At 36.1% G+C, this 14082-nt stretch overlaps 1 protein-coding gene across 1 annotated transcript in view; it reads right to left on the bottom strand.

Moving 5' to 3' along the window:
- The window catches only part of LOC102804160 (ATPase family AAA domain-containing protein 2-like), a 53017-nt gene that overhangs the window by 20692 nt on the left and 18243 nt on the right, over nt 1-14082 (bottom strand). The window contains exons 5-10 of the mRNA XM_085492778.1: nt 13695-13924; nt 12128-12290; nt 11265-11339; nt 8918-9023; nt 4765-4875; nt 1694-1808 (exon numbers count right to left, since the gene is read on the bottom strand). Coding sequence (XP_085348904.1) covers nt 1694-1808; nt 4765-4875; nt 8918-9023; nt 11265-11339; nt 12128-12290; nt 13695-13924 — 800 coding nt within the window. The remainder of the gene's footprint in view (nt 1-1693; nt 1809-4764; nt 4876-8917; nt 9024-11264; nt 11340-12127; nt 12291-13694; nt 13925-14082) is intronic.

The following is a 14082-nucleotide window of genomic DNA, read 5'->3' as shown; positions in this document are numbered from 1 at the left end:
ATAAGGTTGAAAAAGAGTGGAAATAAAGGTTGAAAAAGAGTGGGGATAAAGGTTGAAAAAGAGTGGGGATAAAGGTTGAAAAAGAGTGGGGATAAGATTGAAAAAGAGTGGAGATAAGATTGAAAAAGAGTGGGGATAAGGTTGAAAAAGAGTGGGGATAAGGTTGAAAAAGAGTGGGGATAAGGTTGAAAAAGAGTGGGGATAAGGTTGAAAAAGAGTGGGGATAAGGTTGAAAAAGAGTGGAGATAAGGTTGAAAAAGAGTGGAGATAAGGTTGAAAAAGAGTGGGGATAAGGTTGAAAAAGAGTGGAGATAAGGTTGAAAAAGAGTGGGGATAAGGTTGAAAAAGAGTGGAGATAAGGTTGAAAAAGAGTGGGGATAAGGTTGAAAAAGAGTGGGGATAAGGTTGAAAAAGAGTGGGGATAAGGTTGAAAAAGAGTGGGGATAAGGTTGAAAAAGAGTGGGGATAAGGTTGAAAAAGAGTGGGGATAAGGTTGAAAAAGAGTGGGGATAAGGTTGAAAAAGAGTGGGGATAAGGTTGAAAAAGAGTGGGGATAAGGTTGAAAAAGAGTGGGGATAAGGTTGAAAAAGAGTGGGGATAAGGTTGAAGAAGAGTGGGGATAGGGTTGAAAAAGAGTGGAGATAAGGTTGAAAAAGAGTGGAGATAAGGTTGAAAAAGAGTGGGGATAAGGTTGAAAAAGAGTGGAGATAAGGTTGAAAAAGAGTGGGGATAAGGTTGAAAAGGAGTGGGGATAAGGTTGAAAAGGAGTGGGGATAAGGTTGAAAAGGAGTGGGGATAAGGTTGAAAAAGAGTGGAGATAAGGTTGAAAAAGAGTGGGGATAAAGTTGAAAAAGAGTGGGGATAAAGTTGAAAAAGAGTGGGGATAAGGTTGAAAAAGAAGGGGGTTAAGGTTGAAAAAGAAGGGGGTTAAGGTTGAAAGGGAGTAAGGAAAAAGTTGAAAGGGAGTGGGGAGAAAGTTGAAAGGGAGTGGGGAGAAAGTTGAAAGGGAGTGGGGAGAAAGTTGAAAGGGGAGAAAGTTGAAAGGGAGAGGGGAGAAAGTTGAAAGGGAGTGGGGAGAAGGTTGAAGGAAGTAGAGAGAAGGTTGAAGGAAGTAGAGAGAAAGTTGAAGGAAGTAGAGAGAAAGTTGAAGGAAGTAGAGAGAAAGTTGAAGAAAGTAGAGAGAAAGTTGAAGGAAGTGAAGAGAAAGTTGAAGGAAGTGAAGAGAAAGTTGAAGGAAGTGAAGAGAAAGTTGAAGGGAGCGGGGAGAAAGTTGGAAGGGAGCGGGGAGAAAGTTGAAAGGGAGTGGGGAGAAGGTTGAAGGGAGTAGAGAGAAAGTTGAAGGGAGCGGGGAGAAAGTTGTATATGAACGTCACAGCTGTGGTCATGTGATACTTAAAGAAAAGAAAGAGAATGGTGAAAGAAACTACATGGAGGTGGAGGTCAGTAAAAGTCTATAATGTTTCTGAATGTTGTGTCATGTTGAAGTAAGTAGAGTGGATATCGGAGAAATGCAATGTGATGTAGAAGGAACATTGTGCCATGTTGAAGGAACGCTACGACATTTTGAAAAATAGTAGTTGAAATTGAAGGAATGCAATGTAATATTGATAGAAAATGAAGTGAAGGTGATAGAACACTCCGTGAAGATGTATGACATGTAACAGAAGAAATAGTTTTTTTTTTTGTAACTTACTGATCTATCAATATTCATAGGATCTATGTCTGCTAGACTTGTTCCAATTCTAGTACGGTCTTTCAGTGGCCCACTTGCTGCAATATCTTCTGGTAATAGGTTCATAGGCAGACATCTGATTGCAACAAATATTAAACAAATTATTACAATATTAGCGGATGCACGTTTTACAAAGGATCATAAAGTTGTTTGCCAGGTTGGGAAAACAAATACTGAAGGAACGTGAGCAACTTTTTCTGAAGAAACCATTTCTAGCCATTTTCATAATATTATATTATAATATGACCAGTGTGAATCTAGCCATCTGATTGGCTGAAGCCATAGTTTACAAATGTATATCTGACAATATACGACTTGGGCCCTGTTTAATGAACAATTAATAAAACAAAAACTGGAATAAACTGGATTGAAATATGATAAATATTGTTGTCTGCAAGTCACTAGTGGCATTTTCAGAACATAGTAATTATGTCAGACGACAAGCCTCAGATCAATTTTGATCTCAATTTCAAATGGGACCAGCTGGATGAAATTGACGCTACTGATGAAGAACTTCTTTAAGCTACACAATTAAATGGGAGCAGCAGAACGCCAGGGGTAATAACAAGCCAAATCAACAGATGCCGGTGTCTGCCGAAGGGCAAAGATTCCCAGAATTTTCTGAAGAAATGGTCGAAAACTTGGCAGCCTCCACAAAATGGGGTGTCAAATTACTTAAATATAAGTGTGATAAAAGTCAAAATTAAAAAAATAACATATCGTAACTATAGTTTGTACCAGCGAACGCCGCCATTTACGTTGTTTTTTAACAATGCGTTGAACGTTTGACCCAATGATGACCCAATTTCCGTACTAAAATTATGGTTTTTTTTTTTTATAGTGTGGTGTTTTGAACGGAAAATCGACCCAGCCTTCGAAATGGTGGAAGTGCAAGAGCTGGCAAAAATATTGAAGCATTTTTATGCCGAGGTCAGGGTTAGAGACGGGAAAGAATACAGCATAAGAAGCTACGCTGGAATTCAAGCAGCAATCCATCGCCACATAACCAATGTTCCATTCAATCACCCCATTAACAATATCAAAGATCAGGAATTCCAAACTGCCAATAATGTATTTATAGGGAAAGTAAAAAGTTTGAAGAGGGAGGGGAAAGATAAAATCCAACACAAAACGGTTATCAGTGTGGGAGACACTGTCTGACCATGACCCGGTGTCTCTTTTACGTTTGGTGTGGTTTTATATGAGTTTTTCTTTTGCCGAAGGGAACGGGAGGGTCTTCGGGATTTACACAAAGAGAGTTTTGTTTTAATGAAAGATGACAGGGGACAGGATTATATCACTTTGGCCTTTTTGGAAGCAACCAAAAACCACCCCAGGGATTTGAAGGATGACTTTGAATCAGAGAAACGGATGTACAAAACAGACTTCCCACTTTGTTCTGTTACGGCCATTCTAAATTATACAAATAAGCTTCACCCAAGCAATAATGCTTTTTTCCAGCGGCCTATTAGTAACTTTACAGGTAGGAAAACAACTTGGTATACAAATGCTCCTTTGGGTCACAATACTTTGGGGGAAATGATGAAAAAAATATCAGTGGCCGCTGAGTTGAGCATGCTGTACACTCACCACTGTGTGAGAGCAACCACTATAAAATAATTGAACGACGCTGGAATACCAACACGGGTAATCATGAATTTAAGTGGCCATCGGAAGGGAGTATCAGGAGTTACTGTTGCGACAGTTCTAGTGAACAAAAACGTCAGTGTAGTGACATTTTAATGTCAAAAGTTAGTGTTCCTACCGTTGATGAGTGTGGTAACAAAGACCTTCTGATGGCCCCCAGTTCCAGCGTCGTTCGGCCGTTAACATTGAGCATAGCTAAAGTACAGTGTCAGAGAAATATCTCCACAAGTGAAATGGTATGCTCAAGCTCAGTTGCCACAGAAAACCTGTTCAAAAACTGCAATTTCGGAGGCTCTGTATATGTGTATACTAGCAATTACATTTCTCCAAAACCAAACTAAAATCCTCGAAAACGACAACTTGAAAAATTTCAAACCACCATGTTCAAATTTACCACTATTAACATTTGTTAATGTATTAATCGCGATATTTATAATGTTGATTCATGTGTATATTTTTTTCTGTTTTATATTTGTATATATATATATTATATATATTGACGATGTATTTTAAGTAATAAACTTGAACATTTGCAATTTTATAATAATCTGTTTTATCATTTTATCTTGGAATTACATGCCTGTGCAAACATGTCTCGGAGTGATCTCTATTTCACGGGGGCGGACATCCAGGCATTTTCACCGCATGGCAACCATCACAGTGAAAACAAAGGCTGAAAACTCTCAGAAAACGGTACTTTGGAATAGTTGTTGAGACTCCCTTGAACAGTGTAACAAGATTACCCCTACGTGTGTAACGCATATAAATTTGATAGTTTGGGATTACTTCAAAGTTTGAGTTTCTGTTGTTTTCTCAAATTTTCACCGGCTCTTCCCTCGGCGTTCAGTGTTCCTCAGCAGCGCGCGCAGAGCCCATAGCCCAATACGTGGTACAGTGGTGCGCGTCTTAGCAAAGTGGAACGTCTTGTGACATAGCTCCACCCCCGAGGATTGAAAGAGTGTATGACGAGGCCCCAGAACGTGGTTATTCATCGCTCCCCACACTTTGTTTCGGAAAGATGCCGTATTTCCATTAAATATTTAACGTTGTCATATTATAATGAGGTTATAAACGGTACGCTCGGGTATTTGGTAGCGGATATAAGACCTCTCAGGGGAAAATTTGCATTTCCCTCCAAATATGCTAATTTTCCTCTGAGAGGTCTTATATCCGCTACCAAATACCCTTGCATGCAGTTTATAACTTCTAAATAAGATATGACTTGACATATACCCTTTGCTTTCCCAATCAATAACACAAAGGTCATTTTAGATCCCTATTATATGTGATATAAATATGCTAATGCAGAACATGTCTTTTTTATAATTGAAATTATTAAACTTATAAATGCCCTTTAAGAATTTTAGTGACGCATACATACTTACCTCAGCCTGTTCCTCGACATACTCTTAGATTTTCTACGTTCAAATCTTCGTTCGTCATCACCGGAATCTGATGAGCTTGTTGACGAGCTGTTATGTGTTGCATGACGTCTTCTAGAATTGTTAAAACAAAAATAAACATATCACTTACATAGGGTACATCAACAAAGCAAACACCTGTATCATCATTACAAATAAAGGTGTTATAACTCATGACATTAGATACAGCTACAGAAACATAATAAGAGGTGTTCACACAGTGAAAGATTCAAATGTACTGAAATAAGGAGAGTTCAGAAACAAAAATTATCTCCCAAGTTCCGAGCTTCACTTTGCTTCCTACATGCTTGTAGAATTTCCCCAAGGCTTCTAGATTCACATTCACAAGCTCCTAGTCGTAGCTTTACTTGTTAAGGAAACCACTTGGCTCCTAACACGCTTTTAATATTTTCCCCATACTCCTATTCCTTGATTTATTTGCCAAAAAGCCATATTGGCTCCCAACATTGGCATCATACAGTACTTGCTTTAAGATTTTTCCTAAGGCACCAGTTCACACTTGTTAATGAGCTCAATTGATGCCCTACATGTTTCTAGTCTTTACTTGTCAATGAGCCAACTTGCTTCCCTATATGCCTCAAAATTTGTTCAAGGTTTCAGTCTTCACTTGTCAATGAGCTCACTTGGTTCCCTACATGCTTCAAAAAATGTCTAAGACTCCAGTCTTAACTCGCCAATGAGCTGATTAGGCTCCCTGTCCTGCCAGAAATTTATTTCGGAATGTTCATCTTCATAGTATGATGCTTGAAAAGTTTATTGTGCATCATTGCAGTTGAATAGCTCTGCTGTCCTACAAGAACATTGTGGTAGCCAAGTCAACTAATGCACACCCACAATGTTTGGTTTTGACTGTTGAGAAGATGTCAACTTAACTTCAAACAAATTGTTCCTAAAAATAACTGGCAGTGTACAAGAAGAATTTGAAAATATAATTTTTTACCAGAAATTACAAAATGGTATCTGCACAAAATCAACAAATCTGATTGAGGTCCACCAAATGTACCTAAATATAATATAGCAAAGCAATTGAGCAGGTAATTTTCAAGAAATATTTAGAAAAATGTCAAACAATATTTGCCAAAAAGAGAAAATTGAAGATACCATCACGAAATGAACAAATCTGACAGAGGTCCAACTGAAGGTACATGTACCTACATACCAAGAATCAAATCAATTGAGCTGGTAGTTTTTAAGGAAGTCAAAAATAGAATTCTTTACGGAAAATGAAAAAAATATAAACTTTTTAAGATAATGCAACAAAATGAACAAATCAGACGAAGGTATCAAGTATCAAATCAATTGAGCTGGTAGTTTTCAAGAAGTCGAAAATGCAATTGCTGACAGACGATGATGGACAATCACTGCTCTGTAATCTATAATGACAGTGGAACTAACAAAAATGGCCATACAACTTGTATTAACAGATATTGGTTGGTTTTTGACAATTATGTATATAATTGTTGGGATATATAAAGAGTAAAATTAATATACAAGGTAATATGTACACAACTTCAATAATTCTGGTGTGGACCATGAAAATAGTTTAGCAGAACTAGTCTAGTTCATGGCCCTATCACTTAAAATTGAATGAAAAGAAAGTGGTATGGTAACATAAATGAGTAAGTACATAATCAGAAAAATACATGAGTAAATTAAATATCTACCGTACTCAGCCGCGTTAGCGCCCATGCCCGGGCAAGCGCCCACCCCCCACTTTTGCGCAATTTTTATATTTGGGGTTACATTCGGCAAAGCGCCCACCCCTTCAGAATGTAACTAATTTAAAACTTGGTCTTGCGTAACGAATCTTGGTAATCGTTTTTATATGATACAGCGTGGATATCAACCGCTGTGAACATGTTGTTTTTATTGTGAATGCGTAGAACAAGGTAACCGTGTGTAAACTACGCTTCGACAATGACCTGCTAATACAAGTAAATATTTCATGCCATATTCAGTTTACCTATCAAAAATGGCGAGTTACTAGTTTTTTGAAAAAAACCATGGCATTTATTCGCTAAAATCAATTTGTACAGATCGTACTTCGACATCGATAATTCACTTCCGCATTGTGTTACCGGAAAGTCTTCGTGAATTTCCGAAGAATTGCGTCAGTACAACACAGCATTCTGATTGGTTAATAACCAACTTGACCCATTAGGTCAAAGGACACTGCTGCAGGTAAAATCTGCAAATGCATCATGGCGAAAAGCGATTTTCATCGAGAGTTTGCGTACGATCCAACACCTTCATCAGTGGAGATAATATGACAATTTTGACTTCGACTGTGTTCCAACAGACTCAAATGTTTTTAATTTCGTAAATTCTGGTGGTACGTAATCAATATTGTAATAAAATGTGCATATTTTTTTTGATCATTTCTGTTTCTTTGTGAAAATCAATGACGACTTAACTAATTTTGTAATTTGATTTTTCCTCAAAGACGTAATTTGTCACTTGATGAATAACATTTTTCATTTGCACTATTTTTCGAGGGAGGTGCTCGGGTAAGCGCCCACCCCTAAAAAATCATGATTTTCTGAGTTGAGGCCCCTGGGCGCTAACGCGGTCGAGTACGGTAAGTAAAAACTAAATAGCAGTAAGTGGTATGTAATAAAAGGCAACTGGCAGATTGCTAACCAAGTAATAATAAATAAATAACTATTATTGCTATAACTTTGATTTCCTATTTTTCCTTTTTAGAAAGTAATTGTCATACAATATAATATGATAAAATTTGCACGTGTGGCTTGATGTCTCACCAGGACCACCACCGCGACGCCCGATGTGTGGAGATGGTCGAGTACAACATGGCCGATTTTTTTTTCTCCCCCCTCCCCATAGGACGTCAGTTAGCAACGTCCTTCATGTTTGTAGTCAACCACCTTCCGAGAGCTGGACATCGCCACGGGAACCGCGGCAATGGTGCAGGCGAAACATCATGTTGCCAACACAGTGCACTGCATCATTTAGACAACAGAATGCTCACTGTGATACAAGCAAGTTTTTCAGTTGTGTTTTAAATTGGTTTCTATTGCGTAAGCCTTTTACTTAAACAGTAAAGGAATTCCAATATTTGACCGCTGAATATGTGAAGTTATGTTGGGAACGTGGTAAAATTCATTTTACGGGACTGACAAGTTTCCACTGGAAATGGCCGTTGTTGGGTAACGATGGGAATGCTGATCAATATAATAACTGATATCATGGGCAAAGCGATTATTCTTAAGGTCAAATATGAACAAACAAGTGTGAAGTTTGCAGAGTTTGTGAATGTCAAGGACGCCAAGCTGTCGAAAGAGAGGTGCAGAGTGCGTATATAAATCGGAGAAGGTGATATGTCGTACAAGCTTTTTTTGTAAACGTAGAATTAGTTCAAGTTTAAGTGAGGTAAGTATGACCCATATTTCAATACAATAAGTTAGGTGTGAGAGAATAAATACGTGATATAATACCCACTTTAGAACTGATAATTTTACTTATTTTCTCAATACGAGATTTCTATGTCAGGAATGGGTCGATGGTTACACCCAAATATGTTGTAACCAAAGCACCCTCTACCCATGTACCATCTATACCTAACCTATTTTACTTTCCACATTAATACGGCGTTGGGTGGTTTCAAAATCATATAATTTAATGGTAAAAGTATGGTATTAATAATGACAGTAGTACACAGTTATCTGTAGATAAGCTTCAAGCATTCTGAGAACATACATTATTTTAATGTTTTTATCTTTTCTCCGAATTGCTGAATTGTTTTGATGGTTTTGTAGTAGTATCATTTTTTTGGTCAACAGTAAGCCAAACTTAGTTTACAACAATGCTAAAAAAATTCATTGAAGACTAAGGAAATCCCCAGCACCTGGTAATTCCACAAAGACTGACAGCAATTTCTAGCATCTCTGTAAATTGTTTTTCATCAGTATTTCAGCTGAATATGAAATTCCGATATCATATTGCAAAGACAAACAAATAACAGCAGACTCCTTTAAATAGGGTACAAACTAGTATGCACAAATCATAGAGAGTAATAAGAAAATATCAATGTGTAAAAGTCCTGCCTAGATATAAATACTACAAAAATACTACCCACCTTCTGAAAGGGCTCCTGATAGGCGTGAGAGATCCTTGATAATGATTTCTATGGCGCCGTGACGGTGAATCAAACAAAGTACACTTTTTTGGCTTCCTAATGGGACCTAACATGATAAAAGACAATGTCAAACGTAAATTAAAACAAGTTATTCATACATACATGTATTTTCTCTGAATGGTTTGATTACAAGCCATCTTGAGAATCACTGCTTACACAACAAATCAGTTCAAAACTGGCAAAAATTGGATGTTTTCTACAAACTTAGGGATGCTTTAGTGTGATGTGCAGTCGATTTACTAGTAGGAGTGATTTCTCTGTTAATTTTATACAACTTATAGAGAAAAATATACAAAATGACAATAATTGTACTTTTAGGTAGTCCAAAATATGTTATGCCCCCAAAATATGTTATGACATAGGAGGTGGCGGAAATGAGCAAATAAAAAAAATTATCCTAGAGCAAAATGATACTGGCAGAAGATTAAATTACAGAAACAGGATATTGTTTTTATCTTTAACACAATTAGTAAAGTTAGTAAATGATACACAGCAATATTACAATATGCATCCTCACAAAAAAATATTGAAATACTGAAACTATACTGCATTGAAGGTTGAGATGTTTAATCACCAAATTAAACATACTTTTCATTGTTGTAACCAATCAAGGCCACAAATTAAATATCACATCTATACATGATTTCAAGATTCTGTTGGATGAAATTTCTCGCGAAACATAGTACAATGTATATTCAAAGCATATATAGAGTACTGTAAAATCTGTATTAGAAGCCGCAGCTTCTATTAAAATGGTACAATGCAACAGAGGGAATGTGGCTTCTATTAGAGAAATGATGAATTTTTGGTTCTCAATTATTCAAAAAAAATGGGTGCGACTTCTATTAGAGATGTGGCTTCTAATACAGATTTTACGGTACTACTAATTAACACGCAAGCACACGTGGGTGTGTCTGGACACGTGCAGGGAAACGGCAGGAGATAAGTGACGCATGGTTCAGCGGCAACATTCCTTGTACTGTATAATGTTTGTTTATGCTTAAAATTTGAAATAAAGTCACGAATTCTATTCTACTTTTTATGACCAACGCTCAGACCACCGGGTCCACCATGTTGTTTACTAATGGAACTATCGTTTCAAATGAAACATCTTTGAAATTCAAATTACTATGCACTGCTTTTTTCTAAACCTTAAAAAGTTTCTCAGTGACATTTTGGCCATCTTAGATTCATTTCACATTCAAATACACTAGATTAAAGGTATTATTTTGATGTGAATTAACATGTAAGATAATATTATGATCATTTCCAGAATGAGCACTGCAATGATGATTACAATAATGCAACAATGTATCAGTTTATATAAAAATAAGTGTTCGAACCCAATGGTTACTGGCTTGAGAATTACCTTCACCTACATCAGCCTGGCATAGGGGCTGAACATGTTAAGTCTGAGGTTCAGTATACACTTAAAGTTTTGGTTTAAAAAAAAAAACCTCTCCACCAAAGCAGTATTTTTTTTTTTTTTTTAGAGTAAATGCGAGTTTATTTTCAATGAGCTTCTTTGGTCTCATCATTTTTCTTTTTCAGATGTACCATTTTTGATGCAACATTACCAAATTTGTTAGCACTGTAATGGTACCTAGAAAATTTTAATTATTGGAGATGTGCTGCACCACTTGACCCCCAGCACTCACCTTTTCACTGATGCCATTCACTAGGGTAGAACCAAGGTCGGCACTTTGCCAGATAAATATTCTCCTCTAAACTGATTTACATGTATATCTACGATTGGTTATATAGTTTGCACTGATTCTGCAGAAAATTACTATGCGAGTTGCAGGTAATGCTCGCACCAATTACCGCTGAGTTTCAACACTAGTTTTTTATATAAACATTCACGCAGTGCTCAGTGGAAAAACAATCATATAATTACATGTATTATTTTATACTCAATGTAACCCCCATTTTTGACTGTGAATCGGGTAGTCATTTTGCTCGGCTTAGGTGATACTGGCAGTTAAGCAGGGTAAAATATAATTTATTGGTATCCATACACATAAAATATCTCTAAGGCACAACAGTCAAGGATGTATATTCAATTTGCGAAAATATTGGTAAAATTGGTTCACAGATGACTGGAAATTATACACTTGTCTATTGCAAGACTAAATCTGCTAAAAGATCCTGGAAGTAAGGTACTATAATAACATACAGAATATCCACAAAATGATTTAAAGTAGTCTGTCTTTTATCACGCATGTTTTGGCACTCGGCATCATGCATTGTTGTTTGAAAGACTATTTTATAATAGTTTAAATATTACCTTCATGCTCCACAGCAAATCTCTGAGGAGCTCGCTTTTTCTCACGTAAAAAATATGTTCGTCTCCTCTGGTTTCCTAAACCTATTTCCACAAAAAAAAAAAAAAAAAAAAAAATTTTAATTGTGACAATGTCTGATAAACTGCCAGGGTTAAAGTTATCTTACTACTAGTTGTATCGCAATTATTAGTCATGAGAATGAATCAAATGAATTTGATATTCCAAGGTACTTGCATATGAAATATCAAATCAATATCTGACTAGGTGTTTAAAAAGAAGTCAAACATGAACAAACATTCAACAAAATTAGAGAATTTAAAGTTACCATCACAAAATAAAATCTAAAAGATTATCAAAATAATCATTTTTCAAGCAGATGTCGAAATATATACAGGTCTCAAAATAAACATTTCGCTTGACGAGGTCAACAGCAAAGCTAAAAATGCAAAATAGAAATGAAATTGTGCAGTCACAAATAATTCCCAAATTCTGAGACAGTATGAGTGTTTTGTAAATTATTCTGACTGCGGTGCAGCATAGGATATTATTTTTTCAACTTAATTATTATTATACAGGTCTCAAAATAAACATTTTTTTCGTGGGAGGCTGAGTGGGCTACTAATTACAAAAGATGGGAGCTGGACGCTGGACATGATTAGTTATTTAACATAACAGTGAATAGACATTTTTAATTATTTGAAAAATTGTAAGTAGTCCAGTGAGTAGTCCATTTTCAACAATAGTAGCCCTGGCAAAGGAATTAGTAGTGTCTATGCTTTGGGCTACTGCTAATTTTTAGCCCTTCTACATGTATAAATGTTTATTAAAACCGTATTAAATACTAAATACAAAAACCATACAGTACCATCAGTGTCAGATGAAGACGTTTCATCTTCAGAGTCTGATTCCGAATCGGAATCAGAATCAGAATCATCTCTAGTCTTAATTGGAACACCATACTCGTTTCTTTCTTTGGGAGGTGGACGGGGTCTCTTTACCCTGGTATACAGGTCTAATCCAAGATATTCCTATTTAAAAAAAAAAAACAGTTCTTAATTATTTGAATACTGTAGAAAGAGAAACTAATCACTGGGTTTAATTTTTATTCCAGGTTTTCACTGGGTTTTAAATTAGCATCTATACTATCACTGAAATGAGCTGTAATGAAATAGCTAACAATTAAGCCCTATGTAGTAAACACTAGACACTTTCATGGAGTTAACAACAGGAAAAAAGTGTAGTGTAAAAGGTAACACTACTTAGCATTGAGTATACATAGATTAACGATTGTTTAAAGCGCGTCGTCGCGCTGCGCATGTGCCACATTTGTGTTGATAAACATTTTCCCATAATGCAATGCACTCTTCAAATGGAAATCACAAGTATGAGGTTTGATCTGGGCACGATTTGCACTGATTACTGCCGGTGACTCCTTCGATACCTTGAACATGAAAATTACTTATTTAAAGCTTGGAAAGGTCTCAGTTCGTACTCGTTGATTTGCGCAACAGTCAAAGTCACCATCTTTGTTTATATGAGACCCATATATCCATACGACTTCCGCGCTTTAAATACTGTAATTAATTTTCACTGAAAAAGTAGGTTTTTTGTATGAGATTTATTTTCACTGGTTTTTAATGAGTTTAATATTATTAATCTCTAGTCAAGTCTTATAGCATTGTATAAGTGTATAAATGTTTCTAAAAAATAATAATACAGCAGCATACATGTACAGTATCTAAGCAAAATTTGAAAAGCAAAATATTAGCTGTGTTCCTCAATAAATACTACAATACTGTATTAATCTCTCTTATAGAATAATATAACATGAATTGCATAAAAGTTCCCAAATAGAGCAGTATAAGCAAAACAAGCCATGCATGGCACAGTCCCTGTTAGTTATCAAAATTTATAATATATAGTTTTGTTTATAGTAATATAGTTGGAGCATAAACATGTCAGAAGTATGAATCCAGAAGATGATGCTTGATTATGATGACTTTTTAAAATTAAAATGATTGACATCTTGTATCTGATCGTCAAACGAGTACTTGTCCATATTGAGGAAACGGCATTAATTAAAGCAAAATGCCCACCAGTCGGCCATTTTGAATACATCTATATATCTATAACATGATTGTAAAACGAATATATAAATTTTGAACATAATCAGTCAAAGCATGTCAGAGATATGGCACTAAAACTGCATTCATTAAAACAAAATAGCCGCCAGCCGGTCATTTTAAATCGGATCTGAAAAATAAAATGACGAGCATCAAGGTCCCATAATATCCAACGTATGCACTAAGTTTAAACAAAATACATCCATAAATGCTTGATTTTGATGATTTTTTAGCATAAAGTTTAAATTTAATCAGCCTAGGCAAGTCAGAGAAACAGAATTAAGTGAGAACAATCATAATCACATTTACCTGCTCCTCTTCCCTTCGCCTCTTTTCCTGTTCTCGTGTTTTGAGTTCAAACTCACTCAATGAGCTGTCTCCCGAGTCTGTATCTCCATTCTCAACATCATTATTATCCTCTCCACCAACATCCTCCTCCTCCTCCTCCTCCTCCTCCGTATCCTTGTGTTGTTCGCGAGACTCATCCTCTCGATCAGAGTTCCTGAAGTTCATATCCAGATCACCACTTATGACATTACCTATCAAACAAAACACAGTAAAACCTATTTAACTACAATTTGTTGTAAACCAAACCCCGACATGAATTAAATACAAACAAAAAATCAAAGAAAGCTTAGAAAGAACTCCCATGTGCCGAGAGTATTGGAGACACATTAAATATAATTCGAAATTACTT

This window comes from Saccoglossus kowalevskii, chromosome 18 (genome assembly GCF_978046115.1).
Source record: "Saccoglossus kowalevskii chromosome 18, keSacKowa6.1, whole genome shotgun sequence".
In the NCBI taxonomy this organism is placed as follows: Eukaryota; Metazoa; Hemichordata; class Enteropneusta; family Harrimaniidae; genus Saccoglossus; species Saccoglossus kowalevskii.
This window is presented reverse-complemented; position numbering and strand designations above follow the sequence as displayed.